At 36.7% G+C, this 21,687-nt stretch overlaps 3 protein-coding genes across 3 annotated transcripts; all 3 read right to left on the bottom strand.

Moving 5' to 3' along the window:
- Positions 1-341: 341 nt before the first annotated feature.
- Positions 342-1,181, bottom strand: LOC131774333 (gem-associated protein 6-like). Its single transcript, XM_059090348.2, has one exon. It carries the CDS (start codon positions 1,179-1,181, stop codon positions 663-665), a length of 519 nt encoding a protein of 172 aa, XP_058946331.2. The 3' UTR covers positions 342-662.
- Positions 1,182-1,969: 788 nt separating this feature from the next.
- LOC136282405 (protein kinase C delta type-like) lies at positions 1,970-5,316 on the bottom strand. Its single transcript, XM_066170046.1, has 6 exons — positions 5,196-5,316; positions 4,676-4,783; positions 3,932-4,069; positions 3,364-3,423; positions 2,563-2,637; positions 1,970-2,132 (listed from the first exon to the last, which is right to left on the bottom strand). Exons 1-5 carry the CDS (start codon positions 5,274-5,276, stop codon positions 2,617-2,619), a joined length of 408 nt encoding a protein of 135 aa, XP_066026143.1. The 5' UTR covers positions 5,277-5,316; the 3' UTR covers positions 1,970-2,132; positions 2,563-2,616.
- Positions 5,317-5,718: 402 nt separating this feature from the next.
- LOC131774335 (cAMP-dependent protein kinase catalytic subunit alpha-like) lies at positions 5,719-16,254 on the bottom strand. The gene is made up of 13 exons (XM_066170251.1): positions 16,162-16,254; positions 15,660-15,716; positions 15,080-15,145; positions 13,382-13,447; positions 11,226-11,291; positions 10,099-10,155; positions 9,762-9,818; positions 9,408-9,464; positions 8,185-8,316; positions 7,406-7,567; positions 6,760-6,857; positions 6,436-6,498; positions 5,719-5,854 (listed from the first exon to the last, which is right to left on the bottom strand). Exons 1-13 carry the CDS (start codon positions 16,252-16,254, stop codon positions 5,719-5,721), a joined length of 1,110 nt encoding a protein of 369 aa, XP_066026348.1.
- Between the last annotated feature and the right edge of the window lie 5,433 nt (positions 16,255-21,687).

Genomic DNA, 21,687 nt, shown 5'->3' with positions numbered 1-21,687 from the left:
GCTTTATTATGAAGTATGTCTTTACTCATGACTGTGACTAAGTAAATCAGCAGAAACTATTATTAACTGTCCTTAATGTGAAGTCTCTAATGACTAATTCTCTCTGGTAAGCTTTCATTCTGAGCTTCAGGTTTTCATTAAAGCCTCTTGAGACCTCTATATCTCTAAAATTTATGATGTCATTCTTTCCTTAACTAAAGCTTTGCAGGTGGTTATATCAAAATTTGTTAGGTAGCATGTCAGTACAAAATAGACATTTTTGTGTGGAATGCCTGTATTAGATTATATTTTAAATATTTGGGTAATAACAAACAAAGAGATGCATTCTGCATATGATATTCATTAAAGACTGGTGGAAGTTACAAAGGGAAAGAGTTTCTCATATTTGGTGTCCCAATGGGTCTTTGATATGTGTCCCCATTTGAAAAAATTAACCCTTCAACCCCAAAGAGTGACCAATTTTACATGAGGACATCGGTTACTAGGTGATGGCCATGTGAGATGTACTTTCTCAAAAGTGTCAAATTTGTGATCACAAAATGGCAGAGTTAATCATGTCCGCTGTTTCTTTAAATTTGGTTTAGCTTGGAAGGAGGCTCTCCTAAGCACAAGCCTTCACTAAGAACAACCTTGGGTTCAAGTATTTCTGAAGAGCATTTTAGTCAATCGTGATCTTTTCGTGCCCGTATAAGCTTCTGAATACGATCCAACACGATTTCATTGCCACATCTGCAGCTTTCAGGATCATACGGAGGTTCCACAAGTAGAACTCCCATTACTGATAATACAGCATTGTCTTCCGAACTTTCCGTAACTGGAATTCGATTCTTCGTCAGCCACTCGATCAGATCGCCTTTTCGTTTCACAATTTCATCTTCTGAATACTCCTTAGAGTTTCCCAATTCAATAAAATTAATCTTTGCCGGACGGTCACCTCCATTTTCCTCTTGAACAACGCGCGTGATCGCATGCCCTAGAATATAAGTCAGCTTCTTGGAAGTGAGGTTATCCGTTTCTTCTTGTAGAACCACGGTGTATGTCACTGGGTCGATGGCAAGTACCCATCCTTCTTTCCTACTGTTGTCACAGAGACAAATACTTATTTTCTTGTCAATGAATTCTTGCAAAGAAACGCTAGAAAGAGAGGTCCAACTTTCAACATGTCTTATAATGTCCGCCATTACGCACAACAACCGCTGATTGATAGCAGGCGAGTCATTCCCAAGCTCTTTCGGCCGCTCCGAAATCCTGTCCTACTCAACATCATCAATGAGGCCTGACCATCAATCTTTGACATACCGACATTCGAACCCACGGGGAATGGCGGAGTGACCGCTTAAACAGCTGGTTCCACAGATTAGGGGTATTATAAAAAAAAATCGCTAAACAACGTCACTTTATACCATAATTGACCACTTAATGTGCAGAATCTCGCCCGAAAATACTACTTACTTCGAGTTTGTAAGAGAAACAGGGATCAAAAAATAATTTGAAAGATTATTCTTGATTTTATTGGAGTAGTCCCATTTTCATGACCGTTCACATTCAATACAGGAGGAAGACAATAAAAACAGGCCATTGACACTCGGTAAAGGATGACCACGATCGCTCAGTAATCGAGGTGAAAATTACAAAGATTAAGGGGAAACCCTGAAATTCGGGACTTTGACAAATGACCACTATATACAGGTTATAACCGCTTAATACGGTGCTGCTTATTTCAGGTTCAAATGTACTAAGAGAGGAGATGGAACCTGCCCCTTCTATTGCTATCTCGGTCAGTGGAGGTGAGTGAAACAGTTTGCGAAAGACGTTCAGCGGTTATAACAAGGGGAATTGTAGCAGTACTGCCACCAATTTCGCCTTCCACTTTTTGGTTGTCTCCAACGATCGAAACTCTAGCACACACTGTACACAAAATAGTCCCTGTAATTATTAGACATTTAATTTTACTCTACGTTCTGAGGCCTCCTGTTTTTAAAAGTTTCTCAAGGCGATTGTTATTTCCTGTAGGTTTTGGTTGCAGAAGGAAGGTCTCTCGGAGTGAGCAGTCATTTGTGCAACAAACAAACAAGAAATACATTCATTAGATCGAAACAAAAAACATCTTTTATTCAGTTACGATTGAACATCTGCAAAAAAGGAAAAAAATTGGGATTAGTGAATAAAACCTTCTATACGTTACCACTGGCTAAAGCCACGGTTAGCTCTCAATAATCAATGCAGTTTTGTTATGAATATTAGGGTTTATTTCATTCGTATTTCACCCATTCTTCAGTCGTCGCTCGTTCCATTTTAATCTTATGCGTGTGTGATTTCAGACCAAATTGCACTCCACTCAGTTTAATTGTCATTAAAAATTTCCCTTGCCGGTGCAATAGAAAACTTAGAGAGAACGATGTGGAAGATATACAGACTGACTTAGTTAGGGTGTGAAGGGCGAAACACTTGAGCTACTTATTGGGAAACAGGTCGGTTTATGTACGATAACAGACTATCTTCACATCCATTCAGAAACCAATAAAGATGCATCTGTCATAGTAAAATTCCTTATACACTTACATTGATAAATTCACATCTACTTTAACATAGATTTGGAAAACCCAAAACTTGTAATTAATCTGAAGGATTTTCATCCTAGGACAAGAAAAAAAAAAGACAAATTAGAAAAACGTACTGATTTAATATGAAGATAAACAAACGACTTATTGGATGGATTGATTAATTTTGAGTGAGTGAAATGACTTAAAGGCAAATATTCCAACAGTGGCTCGAACGATCGATCATGCACTTCTCGATTGTACAGTTCTGATTGGTAACTACTTGGCCAGAGTATCTGCCACTTTCGCAACCAAACAACGCAATACTTATTAAGGGCTTTGTTCATGTGTTAACTGACGAACGCGACTTTAACTTGCGATAGCCACTTTGAACTGGATATATTTACCTCTTCCAGTTCAAAGTGGTGATCGGCAGCTCAAAGTTGCGCAGGGTCTGTTGCAGAGAAAACTGGCGTTACTGTCTCAACCAATCAAATACAAAAATAAAACTTATTGCATGTGACTTGATCACTGCTGTTTTCTCGCGCTTCTTACCCGTAATGTTTATCACTTTACTTTTGGTTCTTATTTGGTTTCGTTTAATATTTTTATTGGTGCTTATTGCCTCATCCATTTTTCTTTTGAAGGTTTGTCGAAAAGTTTTTTGTTAAACACTTGTAGCGTCAGATTGAGTCAAGAAACAAAGATTAACAAGAGAAACAATTGTTATGGCTAACTATCGATTCCAGAGTGATAATTAAAAGGGGCCCAGCTTTAAATATCTTTTTGTTTTATATTTTTTTGAAGAGAATTATACACTTACAGCAATGATGATGCTTTCATCGTCTGACAGTAGGGATGAAAATCCAGAGATTTGGTCAATCTATAACGAAGTGGAGAAGATGCAAATGAAATAGGGAACAGAAGAAATGGAGACCATGTGCTGTAAGAACATTTGTAATGTCATCAAGATTCTCGTTTTGAGTCTAACAAATCCTGCGCGACATTGGTGTAAATCGATCGTTTTTCGCAGGAAATTGACTCGATAGCCTGGCGGATGATTCAGATTCTGCTTGGTTTGAAGACGGTGCACAGGTCAGTTACGAAAGAGGACATTTAAGGAGCTACATCACGACAGTTTTATTTGTCTTTTGAGTTCATGAAAATTATAATAGTCGAGGGAAATTTCCTAGTAACAATTTTTGCAGGTAGAGAGAAACCTGAAGAGACAAGAAGCAACCAAAAGAAAGTAAAGAAGGTTGAGGTTAAAAAGAGAAAACATGAATCGTAGATGGATATGAGAAATTCTGGCTACATTTTCAGGAAGCACTATCTGCCATGAAAGTCAAATAGATTGATTTTGGATCTACTTGGCACTGATACCAGCATACCTCATTCTCTGCTGTCGTATTTACCGCGGATGAACCACATGCAAGTGCCAAAGGTTCTGAAGACTGAAGGCAGCTGAAGAACGGATGGTATTGGAAATTGTCAACGCCAAGCCTCACATCCGGGCATTTTTGGAGAAGCTGCTTATACAGAAATAAAAGATTTGTTTCGTTAAAATTGAAATACCTGACTTAAAAAATGAAGTGCACTATTTCCTCTTCAGTGTTTGCCAAAAATATTAATTTAAAAACACTTTAAAAAGAGAGTTGTTTAAACTTTTTTCTGCAAATTACAGTGGGTTCTTTTAGTTCATCACAAAAGTTTGTGATCCGTAAACCTCTATGATCTAATTTTTTATTTTGAATTCAATTAATTTTGGTTCGTTCATAACGTTTACTTTAAATTTTGTTGAATACACACCTCAGGGTGTCAGTTACAGCTTGAAAAATTTGAAAATATTGATCTGTAAATTTCCTGTAGTTCCTCTTAAGCCGGAATCTTGGAGATTTTTGTGTCAAATTTACCGAAGCAATTCTATGATTCTTCGCGCCACGTGTGCATGTTAAATGCCAATGTTTTTAATCAAACTTAATTTTGCAGTGGAGCAGAAGGAGATCAATTGTCAGAGGTTATGTGTGATAGTTTTGAGAAAATCGGTATCATTTAAAACAAAAGAGGACATCCTCTCTTGTCTCAGAACAAAGTTATTTACTTCAATCGCATAACTTTGGATTTCGTTGGCTGACCTTGAAAAGGCAATCTCTGGTCTCTCTCCCAAGCCAATTGGGGATATCAGGCGTTGTGTATACGATGTTTTCGAAAAGTTGTCTCTTGTCTTTACCATAAAATGGTAGCTGATAAGCAGAAAAATGAAAATATTTAATTTATCACTCCACGTCTTTCTAAACTATTGAAATGGGCTGATGATTTATATCAGAGTGGAAGTTTAATTGTCTTCCAAATCTCTCGGTGGTAAAATATTTCCAAACTCTTTGATTGTCCCTTTGATGGAATCTGTTCTGTGACCTTTAGCCGGATATCTGAAGACTGAAACAGATCCCCTTTTCGGGTGGAGTCTCCCCTTACCATGTTTGCCATAGGCGGGTGTCCTATTCCCACGGGACGAAAGGTAATGGCAATTAATGATTACTTCATTGTCAAAAGTTTGATTCATAAGCATTTGTGTCCTTCCGAAGGGCGAGTTATTGTGTACAAATGTAAACATATTTGCAATGTGTGAGTTGTTGCAATATTATTTGTACAAACCTTGCCGGTCAGCATCAGGAATAAAGTCACGCCAAAGGACCACCAGTCCACAGAGTAAGTATAAGACTCTCCCATGATCATCTGTAACAGATTAAGTGGAGTTTATTGGCATTGCAAAAAGTGTATTAACAAATTCAACTGCGTGAGCTTGGTTGAAACATCAGTGTATTAACAAGGGCGCGGTCAGGATCGTGTAGTAGGGGGGTCCTTCTACTTTATTTGTTGTCCGAAGCTGAGGGCAGAGAGGCATAAAAAATGTTTTTTATCGTAATTTTTCAGATTCTCGTGACAAGCAGAGAGGTTACCCACCCCTTTATTGTCGAGAAAATTGTTGGGTCTCGTTTGACAATGCCTTGATTTAAGATTGACCATAGCGGAAGATTATAGGAATACATTTTACCCTCAGAGAAGGAGGAGAAGAAAGAAGAACTTTCTTAAAAACCCATAGAGAAGATAAATAATTAGTGAGAAAAAAACAGTAGCGATTTGAACAAAGACTTTTCAGGGTAATCTGCTACAAGCCTTATACCTCAGGCGCCATATATGGATAAGTTCCACATACTCCAGTGACTGCAAAGACGACAAATTCGCTCAGACCGAAGTCTGACAGCTTCAGGTGGCCATTTGAGGTTACCAGAATATTTTCCGGTTTTAGATCTCTGATGAAATAAGTTGGCAAAAACTTCTTTCACTCATTTTTAGTGTACATTACTCTACATCAGGGCAAACCAGATTTGCATCAATGTTTCTGTTACAATGGAAAATCTTCTACCCGTTCTTTCTCGATTCCAATCCCATACCGCTCATGTCAATTGTGGCTCCTCGATTTCAAAAAACAAGTTTTTTTTTTTTTCTCGAGCGCTAGTGGTGCATTATGTTTCAGCCAATTTGCATCAAGAAAGCTGGTTAGACAGGGAAGGTAAGTTAGTCGACATTGGAATTAAGCCGGAATGAACGAGAAAATTTTTTTGTATCCTTGTAGCAATCGGAAAGAAATGGGTGCATACTGGCTGCGTTAATTTTTCAAACATTCTCTTTATCATTCCCATAATCCCTCTAGTTCCTGTTATTCTTGTCGTCAGTGTTATTGTTATCGTTGTTGTTGTCATTTTCTCTGTCGTTACTGTTATGGTTATCAATATCGTCTGTGTTGTTTTATAAAGGGTTCCAAGACACCGGGGAAAAAACAAATCTTTCTTCAGAATGAGACATTCCAGAGTACGTTATGCCACAAACATACCTGTGGATGACGTTTTTCGAATTCAAATATTTCAATCCCAGGCCGATATCGACGGCGTAAAACCTGAAATACCAGACGTTGTCGTATGAATACTTTTAATTGACTTTCTAAGTTGTAACCTGGGTCTTAGTCAGAAGAAAATAAGCAACTGCAAGTCTGCAAACTTAAAACTGAATGCGTTGACAGCGGCATAGAAAAAGCCTACAAGTTGATAAAGATTTAATGAGCATGAGTGACGATTAGGATAACAATTTTAAACACTTCCGGGATGCTCAGCTGTTTTCCTTCACAAGGCGTTGAAACTTCTTTTCATTTAAATCGTACCTGGCGCGTTCCTCACTCAGTTTTCCTCCCTGGGCTCGCAGAACTCCAGCAAAGTCCCCACCGGGCAAATACTCAAGCGCTAAGGCTGTTTTTGTGAGCTGAAACAAAAACATTCTGTTTAGTTTATTGACATCAGCATCACGGCTGTGTTGATTAATGCTTTGTTTCTTTTTTCAACAAACTGGCGTTAATTACTTAATGAATCGTTCATTAAAATTCATTTAATCCCTCCCTAAGGCTTTCTGACTCTTCCTCATTGGAATTTCATTGACAATCAAATTCCTCAAGCTCCTCCCTTATGCTCTGTTAACGACGACTAATCCCTCCTCCCTTCCCCCTTAAAATCAAGTAGACCCCCCCCCCCCAAATCCTTTGGACCCTAAGATTGGCTCGTAAACGATAACTAACTATTCGTTAATAAAAAAAACTGACTGAGATAGTGGCAGGCTCAACTTGCGTTCAGTTTAAAACGATGAATTTCTCAGCACGCTTATTGTTGCCTCCTGAAGGCATGATCACTCCACTGCTACGATGTGCAAAGTTCCATGGCCACGCCAGTAAAAGATTCCTAAATATGGACGTGTTTTATCTGCTCCTGTAGCCAACCTTTCTGTATGTATTCAAAAGCCGTTTCTTAAGTACATACTTTGATGGTAAACGCCCGGCATAACTGGGTAACCCTGGAACTCCCGGCCAAGTGGATGAGGATGAATGTTTCTTTCAACACCATCGATTTGTTTGCTTCATTCTCCTTAAAGGTTTTTAATGCGTAATATCCATGGGTTTTTCGGCAATAAAATTGCGCTACCTGAAGAAGGAATAGAATAGCCAAGCATTAAAGAATCTGCTTAACAGTACTTTGAGCAATTTGTGGTGACATTAATTGACGCAACCTTTAGTTTTGGTTTTCCCCAGTCTTCTAAACGCCGAACGACTCCGCATTGCAGCAGCCCTCTTTCCCCAAGAAATTAATAAGAATTGAAGATAGACTGAACCATGGATCAAATTTGAAAATAATCAATCCTTGAGACTAAACAAGTCATAACTATCTCTAATTTAAGTCTCTAATTTTTCCTAAATCCCCTGATGGGTGGGCAACCACGAAACAGGCCTGTAAGGATGAACTTTTAGTTTATTTGTCTTCTTCCTCCCACAATATATATATATATATATATATATATATATATATATATATATATTATATATATATGTATATGTATAGGAAGTCTGCAAGTCGATTTTCGCGTGGAACAGTGCACAATACGTTGAAGCAGAGCAGAATAAATATTATTAATAAATATTACTGTTTCGTGCGTCCCTTTTTCCCTCTCATAATATTTATGTATGTATATATATATATATATATATATATATATATATATAATATATTTATATTTATATTACTTATATAACAGAATCTCCTACCTCGCCAAAGCCTCCTTCCCCAAGTTTCTTAACTTCAAATAGGTCCTGGAAATCAACGTTGTCCAAATCTTCCACTCTTCGCATTTTGGTAGGATAATCGGACATCTCCTGACTTTTCCTTTTTCTACGGATCTTTGCACAGAGCAAAATGGAAAAAATTAATTGATTTCATTGGTGCATTGCAAGGAATGGTGATACCGGTGGCTTAAGTTTTGCATGGGAACGCTCTGCATTCATGGCTAAACCCTTAGCTTTTAATACTGATAAATTTATCAAATGTTACAGAAACACAGCCAATCAGATGGCTAGAAAGGTGCTTAATTATTTTATATAGTCTGAGAAAATGAGACAAAAATAAAGAGTACACAGAACTTCAAATCTCGTTAGATTATATCACACGTGAGCCGCACGTGATTACGAAATAAGAAATTAAGGGGGGAGGAGAAGATTGAAGTTTGAAATATTGAATTTAAAACTAATTGAAGCATTGTATAATATAGTCACTTGCTTTGCATAAGCATTATTATGAAAAGTTGTCTGAATTACTATATTCTGACTACACTCAGACGAGTTATTCAATTAATGTGAAAAGTTTATTTAGGATGAGTCAGCCAGTCTTGTAGTATAAGCATCCTAAAATGATCTTAACATTTGTACACCGAAAACCAAGGGTTCTACAAAAAGAACCTGTGCCACGCCAGATACGACAAACAGCAGCACAATACCCCAGGAAAGGGTAAACTAACCTGGTTACGCTGCCAATCAGAGAGAAAAGTTAATGAATGTCGTAATATTTTACAGGGATTTGAAAAAAGAAAAGCATATTAATACAAAAGGAAAAAAAAAAGAAAGTGGTCAAACATAATACTGACCGACCAACGATGACTTCATTTTCCCATGAAACGCTTAAATAATCCGAAACTTCCATGATGCCACGCGAACCTCTTCAACGTGCCATCAGAATATTAATTTCTGATGGCACGTTCCCATGTCACTCAAACGTCATAAATTACATTTTTTCACGCTTTTCATTTATAAGTAATCAAATGATTGCTTGTTCAATTTGGAATAAACGAGCACTCGTTATTTTTCCAAAGACAAAAAATTCACCCCCCTTGCGGTCAATTTTTTTGGGTCTTTGGGATGTTTAAAAATGCAGCAGTTGAACACGGACTACAGATGAAATAAGTAAAATTTAGATCACTAAGGCTAAAAATTATTACCCTTCGTCTAGTTCTGTACTCTCTCCAAGCTTTCGGTATTAGTTTGGTTGCTTTGAGCTGTCAGGAGAAAAGAAGTAATTATATACTGATAAAGTTTAATTGTGTAGATAAACCAGTATGACACAATACTATATTGTTTTTTTCACGTTTGTTATTTATTAGTAACAAAATCAATCATTTTTTTCTTCTTCAATCTGGAATAAATAAGCACTTGTAATTTTTTTAAAGACAAAAAATTCACTCCCTTTACGGTCAATATTTTTTGGTCTTTGGGATGTTTAAAAATGTAAAAGTTGAAAACGGACTACAGATTAAATAAGTAAACTTTAGATCACTGAGGCTAAAAATTATTACCCTTCGTCCAGTTTGGTATTCTCTCCAAGCTTGCTGTGTTAATTTGGTTGCTTTGATCTGTTAGGAGAAAAGCAGTACTTATATAGTGATAAAGTTTAATTGTGTAGATAATCCAGGATGATCTCAATTCACGTTTGTCATTTTTTAGTAATAAAATCATTTATTTTTTTTCTTGTCCATTCTGAAATAAATAAACACTAGTAATTTTTTCAAAGACAAAAAATTCTCTCCCCTTACAGTCAATTTTTTGTGTCTTTGTGATTAAAAATGTAGAAGTTGAACACGGACTACAGATAAAATATGAAAAATACAGAATACTATGGCTAAAAATTATTACCTTCCTCGTTCTTCGATGCTTTCTCCAAGCTTTCTGAATTAATTTGACGGCCTCAATCTGTCAGGAGAAAAGCATTATTTATATACTGATAAGTAATTATATACTGATGATAATTGTGAATCCATTTCCCTGATAAGGCCATGGAGTCGAAAGGGAACAAATAATGTCTTTTATAAGGAATCTCATCTTGTTGGATCGGATTACAGCTAAAATCGCCGAGAAAGTCTTAAAAATAATGAAACTTGCAGTTAATATTTAAAAGACGTGACGCCTTTTGAATCTTAACGGCACATTTATTCTGCAAAGTAAATAACAATTTTGATAATGTCACCATAAAATATCAGCGTCTTAAAGTCGTCACGCCATGTTGAACTACATAATAGAGGTCTACTTTATACGAAAAGTCTCTTCTGCAGTCATCCGCCTACAACGGTCACCTCCGTATACCGGCTGCCTTCCTAGAAATGACCACCTCCTCTGAAGGGCCACCCCTCTACACAGGACACCTACCCATGAACCGCCTCTTTCTTACAACAGCCACCCCCTCACAATGACACAGCAACTAAAGCGCGTCCCAACTGCAACGAGACTCATCTTTCGTCAAGGGCCAGTTTAGAAAAATATTTGTTGCTGAGAACCCTGTCAGCTTTATATCACTAAAGAGTGGGTGAAATTTTTGCAATACCTAATTAAGGGACGCTATGAAAAATGTTTAACTTCTGTTCCTTGCTGGTTCAGTCACGGTTAGGATGTTTTTCACAAGCATCACTGTTTGTTTGTTTGTTAGTTTGTTTTGTCTTGTTTTGTTCTGTTTTTTCTAATCTATTCATTTTCATTGTAATTGTAATGAGATGATGTCACCATAAGCACGTTTGAAGAGTTGTAAAGTTGAAGCCCAGTGTACATGGAGTGAAATATCTCACTCTCGATTTGGATTTCCTTTAAAAAAGCGAATTTATTGTAAACCACATGAAAGAAAATTTTTGATGTTAACTTTTGGAACCCCCTTCCCTTTTTATTTTAAAATAATCCCACCATTTTATATAACTGAAATCACTCCATAAAATTAAATGATTGAATTTACCATGTATAACTGTGATCATGCTGTTATTACTATATCAAATTACCTGAAGTTCAAGTCTTTTTAACTTTAGTCGACGCCAAGCCCGTTGAATTATGGACGCACATTCATTCTGCAAAGAGAACAAACATTATGATATCAACAGTTAATATGAGCATCTAAAATATCCATGATTATCGCATCAAATTTCCAGTTTCATCATCTTAAGACTTCATATTCTGTTTATGTAGATATCCAAGGTCTATTTTATCTGTAGAACCGCTACGGCCAATGTTTTGAAAATGGTCTTCTCCTTACAACGGGAACTTTCTCAACAACGATTAACTTTTAACAAACGCCATATTTCAACAATGCCCTCGTCACAAGAGCAACATCCACCTCACAACGCCCACCCCCTTATGACGGCAACCTTTTCACAACGTTTCGATAACTTGAATGCGTCCAGACAGCTGATTCAAAAACCCGACTGACGGGGGTGTAACAAGATGTGTTTTCAAAGACAACAAAATTCTCTCCCCTTGGAGTCAATTTTTTTGGTCTATGTGGAGGATTAAAAATGCAGAAGTTGAGCACGGACTACAGATAAAATATGAAAAATAAAGAATATTATGGCTAAAAATTATTACCCTCCTCGTTCTTCGATGCTTTCTCCAAGCTTTCTGTATTAATTTGACAGCCTTGTTCTGTCAAGAGAAAAGCCGTAATTATATACTGATGATAATTGTGAATCCATTTCCCTGATAAGGCTATGGAGTCGAAAGCAAACAAATAATGCCTTTTAGAAAGAATGTCATTTTGTTGGATCAGACTACAATTGAAATCGCCGAGAAAGTTTTAAAAATAATGAAACTTGCAGTTAAGCCGTACACCGGCTACCTTCCTAGAAATGACCAACCCTGGAGAAGGGCCACCTCTCTACACAGAACACCTTCCCATGAACCGCCTCTTTCTTACAACAGCCACCCCCTTACAATGACACAGCAACTTAAGCGTCTCCCAACTGCAACGAGACTCCTCTTTCGTCAAGGCCCAATTTAGAAAAATATTTGATACTGAGAACCCTGTCGGCTTTACATCACTAAAGAATTGATGAAATTTCTACAATACTTAATTTAGGGATGACCAACCCTGCTATGAAATATAAATCATATTTCAACTTCTGTACCTTGCTGGTTCAGTCTCGATTAGGAAATTTTTCGCAAGCATCACTGTTTGTTTGTTTGTTTTGTTTAGTTTTTTCTAATCTATTTATTTTCATTGTGATTTAATAAGATGTCACCATAAGCACGTTTGAAGAGTTGTAAAGTTGAAGCCCAGTAGACATAGAGTGAAATATCTCACTCTCGGTTTGGATTTCCTTTAAAAAAAGCGAATTCATTGTAAACTACTTGAAAGAAAATTTTTGACGTTAACTTTTGGATCCCCCTTCTCTTTTTATTTTAAAATAATCCCACCATTTTATATAATTAAATTCGCTCCATAAAATTAAATGATTGAATTTACCATGTATAACTGTGATCATGCTGTTATTACTATATCAAATTACGTGAGTGCGTCCAAACAGCCGACTTATAAACTCGACTGATGGGGGGTGTAACAAGATGTGTTTTCAAAGGCAAAAAATTCTCTCCCCTTGCAGTCAATTTTCTTGGTCTATGTGGAGGATTAAAAATGTAGAAGTTGAACACGGACTACAGATAAAGGATGAAAAATATAGAAAATTATGGCTAAAAATTATTACCCTCCTCGTTCTTCGATGCTTTCTCCAAGCTCTCTGTATTAATTTGACAGCCTTGTTCTGTCAGGAGAAAAGCAGTAATTATATACTGATAAGTAATTATATGCTGATGATAATTGTGAATCCATTCCCCTGGTAAGGCCATGGAGTCGAAAGGGAACAAATAATGCCTTTTAGAAAGAATGTCATCTTGTTGGATCAGACTACGACTAAAATCGCCGAGAAAGTTAAATGATAAAACTTGCCATCTAACTCTGCACCAACCGCTATTATTATCTCCTAGTACCTTGAGTTTGAGCTCTTCTCATTTTAATCTTTTCAATTTATGGCGGCAAATTTGCAGTATAAAAGTTCAATGAAGATGAAAAAGACGTGACGCCTTTTGAATCGTAACGGCACATTTATTCTGCAAAGTAAACAAAAAGTTTGACTGTGATCATACTGTTATTACTATAACAAACTACCTGAAATTCAAGTCTTCTTAACTTTAGTCGACGCCAAGCCCGTTGAATTATGGACGCGCATTCATTCTGCAAAGAGAACAAACATTATGATATCAACAGTTAATATGAGCGTCTAAAATATCCATGATGATCGCATAAACTTCCAGTGTCATCATCTTAAAAACTTCATATTTCTGTTGATGTAGATATCAAAGGTCTGTTTTTTTCTATGGAACCGCTGCGGCCAACGTTTTGAAAATGGTCTTCTCCCCACAAGGGGAACTTCCTCAACAACAATTAACTTTTAACAAACGCCACATTCTAACAATGCCCTCGTCTCAAGAGCAACATCCACCTCACAACGCCCACCTCCTTATGACGGCAACCTTTTCACAACGTTTCGGCAACTTGAGTGCGTCCAAACAGCCGATTCAAAAACCCGACTGACGGGGGGTGTAACAAGATGTGTTTACAAAAAATTCTCTCCCCTTACAGTTAATATTTTTTGGTCTATGTGGAGGATTAAAAATGTAGAAGTTGAACACGGACTACAGATAAAGGATGAGAAATACAGAATGTTATGGCTAAAAATTATTACCCTCCTCGTTCTTCGATGCTTTCTCCAAGCTCTCTGTATTAATTTGACGGCCTCAATCTGTCAGGAGGAAAACAGTAATTATAAACCGATAAGTAATTTTATACTGATGATAATTGTGAATCCATTTCCCTGATAAGGCCATGGAGTCGAAAGGGAACAAATAATGCCTTTAGAAAGAATCTCATCTTGTTGGATCGGATTGCAACTAAAATCGCCGAGAAAGTTAAATAATGAAACTTGCAGTTAAGATTTAAAAGACGTGACGCCTTTTGAATCTAAACGGCACATTTATTCTGCAAAGTAAACAACAATTTTCATAATGTCAGCATAGAATATCAGCATCTTAAAGTCGTCACGCCATGTTGGAGTACATAATAGAGGTCTACTTTCTACGAAAAGTCTCTTCGGCAGTCATCCGCCTACAACGGTCACCTCCGTACACTGGCTGCCTTCCTAGAGATGACCACCTCCTCAGAAGGGCCACCTCTCTACACAGAACACCTTCCCATGAACCGCCTCTTTCTTACAACAGCCACCCCCTCACAATGACACAGCAACTAAAGCGTGTCCCAACTGCAACGACACTCTTCTTTTGTCAAGGCCCAATTTAGAAAAATATTTGTAACTGGGAACCTTGTCGGCTTTATATCACTAAAGAGTGGATGAAATGTCTACAATACTTAATTAAGGGAGGCTATGAAATATGATTTAACTTCTGTACCTTGCTGGTTTAGTCTCGATTACGATGTTTTTCACAAGCATCACTGTTAGTTTGTTTGTTTGTTTGTTTGTTCGTTTTGTTTAGTTTTTTCTAATCTATTTATTTTCATTGTGATTGTGATGAGATGTCACCATAAGCACGTTTGAAGAGTTGTAAAGTTGAAGCCCAGTGTACATGGAGTGAAATATCCCACTCTCGATTTGGATTTCCTTTAAAAAAGCGAATTCATTGTAAACTACTTGAAAGAAAAAAATTTTTGATGTTAACTTTTGGAACCCCCCTGCCTTTTTATTTTAAAATAATCCCATCATCTTATACAACTGAAATCGCTCCATAAAATTAAATGATTGAATTTACCATGTATAACTGCGATTATACTGTTATTACTATATCAAATTACCTGAAATTCAAGTCTTTTTAACTTTAGTCGACGCCAAGCCCGTTGAATTATGGACGCGCATTTATTCTGCAAAGAGAACAAACATTATGATATCAACAGTTAATATGAGCAACTAAAATATCCATGATTATCGCATAAACTTCCAGTTTCATCATCTTAAAAACTTCATATTTCTGTTGATGTAGATATCAAAGGTCTATTTTTTTCTGTGGAACCGCTGCGGCCAACGTTTTGAAAATGGTCTTCCCTTACAACGGGAACTTTCTCAACAACGATTAACTTTCAACAAACACCACATTCCAACAATGCCCTCGTCTCAAGAACAACAACCACCTCACAACACCCACCTCCTTATGACGGCAACCTTTTCACAACGTTTCGGTAACTTGAGTGTGTCCAAACAGCCGATTCAAAAACCCGATTGACGGGGGGTAACAAGATGTGTTTTCAAAGACAAAAAAATTCTCTCCCCTTACAGTCAATTTTTTTGGTCTATGTGGAGGATTAAAAATGTAGAAGTTGAACACGGACTACAGATAAAATATGAAAAATACAGAATATTATGGCTAAAAATTATTACCCTCCTCCTTCTTCGATGCTTTCTCCAAGCTCTCTGTATTAATTTGACGGCCTCAATCTGTCAGGAGGAAAGCACTAATTATAAACTGATAAGTAATTATATGCTGATGATAATTGTGAATCCATTTCCCTGATAAGGCCATAGAGTCGAAAGGGAACAAATAATGCCTTTTAGAAAGAATCTCATCTTGTTGGATCAGACTACAACTAAAATCGCCGAGAAAGTTTTAATAGTGAAACTTGCAGTTAAGATTTAAAGACGTGACGCCTTTTGAATCTCAAGGGCACATTAATTCTGCAAAGTAAACAACCATTTTGAGAATGTCAGCATAAAATATCAGCGTCTTAAAGTCGTCACGCCATGTTGAAGTACGTAATAGAGGTCTACTTTCTACGAAAAGCCTCTTCTGCAGTCATCCGCCTACAACGGTCACCTCCGTATACCGGCTGCCTTCCTAGAAATGACCACCTCCTCAGAAGGTTCATCTCTGTACACAGGACACCTTCGCATGAACTGCCTCTTTTTCTACAACAGCCACCCCCTCACAATGACATATTGCTGGTGCAGTCTCGGTTAGGATGTTTTTCACAAACATCACGTTTGTTTGTTTGTTTGTTTTGTTTTTTTTTTTCTAATCTATTTATTTTCATTGTGATTGTAATAAGATGTCACCATATGCACCTTTGAAGAGTTGGAAAGTTGAAGCCCAGTGTAAATGGAGTGAAATATTCCACTCTCGATTTGGATTTCCTTTAAGGCGATTTCGTTGTAAACATCTTGAAATAAATGTTTTAATGCTAACCTTTGGAACCCCCCTCCCTTTTTATTTTAAATAATCCCATCATTTTATACAACTGAAATCACTCCATAAAATGAAATGATCTAATTTACCATGTATAACTGTTATTATACTGTCATTACTATATCAAATTACCTGAAATTCAAGTCTTTTTGATATTAGTCGACGCCAAGCCCGTTGAATTATGGAGGCGCATTCATTCTGCAAAGAGGACAAATATTTTGATATTAATAGTTAATATAAGCATCTAAATATCCATGATCATCGCATAAACTTCCAGTTTCATCATCTTAAAAACTTCATATTCTGTTGATGTTGATATCAACGGTCTTTTTTTTCTGTGGAACTGCTGCGCCCAACGTTTTGAAAACGGTCTTCTCCCTACAATGGGAACTTTCTCAACAACGATTAACTTTTAACAAACGCCACATTCCAGCAATGTCTTTCTCTCAAGAGTAACTTCCACCTCCCAACACCCACCTCCTTATGACGGCAACCTTTTCACAACGTTTCGGTAACTTGAGTGCGTCCAAACAGCCGATTCAAAAACCGACTGACGGAGGGTGTAACAAGATGTGTGAGAACTCGAGCAATAGACAGTCCCTGACAGCTTTATTTCACTTAGAAGAAATTAAATTGAGAAATCTGAAGCAATTAATCAATATGTTACGCTGCTTTCTCAGTTTAGTTTAAAAGTTTTCTGTGAATATAAATTTTTGTTTTGCATGCTGCAATGCTGTAATGGAATTTCAAAAATGGAAAATATTCTCCAATAGCCCCTCAAAGAAAAGACAGAGACGGAAAATCATTCCCCCCTAATGCTATCTTTATATCAATCCGCTACTTTCCACTTTCTACAAAGTAAAATTTAGAAAGTTACAAGTAAACTACATCTTAATTTCCTCAAGGAAGATATTCCATTTAAAAATGTTTAAAGCATATGACACTAGTTGACAAGTTAGCAGCTTTTAAAAACACTGCTGCGCCGCTTCGGTGGGTGAGTGAAACAAAGGTTTTATCATTCAAAGTTTTTTCATTTGTGATATTTTGGACAAAGATTGATTAGATTTTCAAAGAGTCTGAAGTATTAGAGCTGCAAAGTCAACCATATAGGCTTCGAACCCGTTGAATTAACGTTGCAGCTCTAATTTGTCAGGAGAGAAACGGAATCATGTACTTGTTATTTATTATGCGTTTACTTTCAGAAATGTCCTCTCCTTTTTATAATGGGCGTTGTTGAAATCTTGACAACTGAAAAAAAGTAACTAAAGACTTGCTCGATTTGTTTTTTTTTCCCATTCGATTTGTTTTTTTTTTCCCATCATGGTGTGATTCTTATCTTCTCTTGACAATTTTCATAGTTTATTTTCTTCTTTGAGAAATACAATAAAAGAAAACCTTTTTGCTTTAGTACCTCTGAAATTGATTATGGCCCAAATAAACAGTTCTGATGAAACTTTTAAATTTTGTTTTGTCGGGGTTTGGAGTTTTCTATAATTATGCCGGGCCCGCTCCACGCAGTACAGTTGTTAGCACGTAATCCTTCCTCATCGGAAGCTTGAAAAAAATAATAATAATAAGCAATCTGCTACGTTGACACGGCATTACAAAGAAATCAGAATACCTGTCTTTGCTGTTCTCCATCTTTCTTGCGGGCTTCCTCTTCAAAACTGAAAAAAAGAAATGTTAGCGCAACAATGACGGCTACCAATAATACTTGGTTGCAACACAAGTTTTGCAAAAATAAAGCCTTGTTCTTTCTATTTATTTAGTGCAAAGATGTTAAATACCTTGAGCCTGCCTCAAACACATAGTTTAAACTTAAACCCTTGAACATTCACATTAATGTCGAGTAGCTGGTAAAGCAATTTAATAGTTTGGTAAAGCAAGCCGCGCAATCGGTCTGTAAAAGTTTTTCGTTGTTTATTTTCAAACTTAAAACTTTTATCGAAATTGGACTGAATGATTAAAGACCTACCTTTCTTTGTCATTCAGTTTCTGACCTTTGCCAAAAATAGTCCCTGAAACATGTGAATGTAAAAAAACTTATCCAAGACGTTACAAAAACCATCTTGGCCTTTGTAATATTTTCCCGAGTCTGATTTATGATCAGATTGCGTCATAATAGCAGCCTTTTCTTTTAAGCGCGCGCTAGAAACAGAAATTCATGAAGAATTACATTTAAAGTAATATTAACGCGAGAACCTCCCTAGTTAAAAGTGTGTCTACTGACTTATAACCATGGAATATTCCGGTGAACTCCTAGAAATACAAAAACAAGTTTTGAGTGGAATTTTTGATCAAATATTCTCAACAGTTACCTCTTTCATGCTTCCTGATCACGATATTCATCGATTACAAAATTCTATGCCTTCTTTTTGTGAAATTCCGGCTTTGGTACAATTTTGTTGATAGGGCATTGGAAATACAAATAATATTCTCGGTTTCAACGGTAAATATTTAATTGTTTTATAGGTTCATCTCAAAAAGAAGATTATGATCCCTCAAAACATTTGATTTTAACTCCTGTTCTGCGAAGACGCCAATGGCCGTGAAGAAACCGTTTCAAAGTTGCACTCGTGTCTGTTGTCACAGTGCTCGTGGGGAGGTCATTGCCGAGGGTGTGGTCGGCATCGCCCGAACATTCTTGGGTGCTGGCGCTAGATCTGTCGGTCCTTGTGGACGATAGGTGACGAGGGAACCCTGGAATTCATGAGTTTCTTGTGCGATGCACTTGTTAAAGGCAAGTAGGCAAGGTGAAGCTCTCAATCAGGCCATGAAGTGTATTAGAGATTCTGAAACCTTCAAGGAGGAGAAGTACTGGGCGCCATCTGTACATTAGTGACGACGTCAAATTGATTTCAAGGACAACTAGTTGCCGACCATGTAATTACTCTTTTCATAACATTTACGCAATGCAAAAGTAACTTTAAATCCAAATTATAGAAAATATATTTGATCATAAATGCTTTGTTGTTCTCTTGCTGTGTAGAGTTTAGGAGTTTCTTTTTTCCTGAAGAAATTGAGATGCTTTAAAATTGATTGGACACAGACTTTTTTCTTCTATAATTTGATAGGAGTAAAACATAAATTTCTGCTATAATAATTGTTGGGTAGTTTATCGTTTCATGTCGTAAAGCCGAATGAAAAATTTTAAGTGAACTCCAGGATTCTCTCTAAATTATGCCTTTTTACTTTTCAGTTAAGGCAGTGAGAATTGGAGCTGTATCATAGAAAATATGAAACCCAAGGAAGTAAAAAGTTGCTTGCAAACGTTGACATTTGGAACTGAAACCACAAGGCTAACCTATAAAATCTCTGTAAGAGTCCTCTATTAAAAGCAGGGAAAACTGAAAGAGCCTTCAAGAGCCCATACGGATTTTTCTTTTTTTTATAAGTTGATTCTCTCTTTGTCTTAAATACTCTTATGAGCTATTAGGATTTTGGACACGCCGAAGAAAAAAGACTTTGCATTGTTTTGATCTTTAATGAATTGTTTGAAGTAGCTTAAAAGTAATTTTTTAATCAGTGATGTCTTGAAATCATTATCACATTTTTTTATCTAACATGAACGAGGTTGTTATCTGTAAACAAGTTTTTAGGTGTTACATTTACGTTCAAGTTGATACACCTTGAAAACGTTTTCCCAAAATGTTTTTGCAATTTTTTTTTTCTCAATCGGTTTTTGCCTTAAGGTTTATATAAAGTATTGCAGCCATATGCATGTGTAAAGATTTCCATAGAACTTGAAAAATAATTGATCGTTTGGTCGTTTGATTGTTCGATTATCTTAGTTACAGTCGAGCGAAAATTTCAATTAACTTTTGGAGGAATTTTTCCTAGTTATAATTAGTTCTTGTCACGAACATCAGATTTTTTCAATCGGTTTTTGCCTTAAGGTTTACATAAAGCTATTAAGCCATATGCTTTTGGTAAGATTCCATAGAACTTGAAAAATAATTGGTCGTTTGATTGTTCGATTATCTTAGTTTCAGTCGAATGGAAATTTTAATTAACTTTTGGAGGAATTATACCAGTTATAATTAATTCTTGTGTCATGAACATCAGATTTGTTGGAATTAAAATGGCACAAGTCTTTAAGACCAGTATTTAATCCTAGTATTACCGATACTACGGCAGATTTTTCCGATGCGTTTGGACGCGCGATAAGGTGTTCATGAACACTCTTTTTAAAGTATTTGTCCAATTGCAAACCGAGAGGCTGGTCGGACAAGCAGGTCCACCGATTTGGCTCAAATTTTGCATGTAGACTCGGCTAGTCTACATTAGCTAATTTTAAGATTGAACGGTCATTTGGAGCCCCTCCAGGACATGGTTTTAAAGGCGCTGGTCAAGGCGCTTGTAAAGGCAATTGACACCACCACGCTTTAATGATTGCGCCAAATTCTCCTTACTTGTAGTAGGAAGTCTTCGGGTGTGATTGGTTCCTTTAAGAAAACTCATGGCAATCCAACCCCACGACTCAAAAAACGTCAACAGGAAGTCTATTTGAGGAACACGGGGAGAAATTCAAGTTTGAAGTGGCGGGACATATTATGTGCTAGAGATATTCCAAAAAACAGATAACTTTCTAACAACAAATTCAAAGATCACTTTTCTCGTTAATCAAAAAACTTCCTTTTCATGAAATCTAATTTAAAAAAAATAATCATGAAGCGTAATTACCATGAACAGAAAGTATTCTATGATTTCTTAAAGACAGTTTTATTTTCAAAAAGTTCTGACATCAAAAGATTCCTTCACGCCATATGGTGTTCAGATCTGATACAATTCTGTCACCGGCTGCTGGAAGGTGATTACATTCTGTCATCGACTGCTGGAAGGTGATTAGTACTTGCTATTCACTTCCAAATAGCCAATCAGTGCGTGTGAAAAGTACTATTCACCTGTGTGGTATATACTAAAGGGAATATTAGCTGCTGGTAACTTTTAGGGTCAAAGGAATTTTTATTTGCCACTTCACAATTGCTCATAGACCACTTGGTTTGTGCCCTGTTTTTTACATTACCATGGTTACTTTAAATTTCTCTGGTGACCTTTAGTTAAATAGACAATATGAATTATGAGCAATTAATTACTAAAAATAATTCCCTATTGGATAATTGTAGTTGTGTGGGTTTTCCTTTTTTGGCAGATTATGTGCATCCAATTTAGCAACTTGCAGGCTGTGAAGATCGACTGGCAGAGTTTCAATGAACAAATCTATGG

Source organism: Pocillopora verrucosa, chromosome 7 (assembly GCF_036669915.1).
Source record: "Pocillopora verrucosa isolate sample1 chromosome 7, ASM3666991v2, whole genome shotgun sequence".
NCBI classification, from domain to species: Eukaryota; Metazoa; Cnidaria; class Anthozoa; order Scleractinia; family Pocilloporidae; genus Pocillopora; species Pocillopora verrucosa.
Note: the sequence above shows the minus strand (reverse complement) of the source record. Positions and strands in the feature narration are given on the sequence as shown.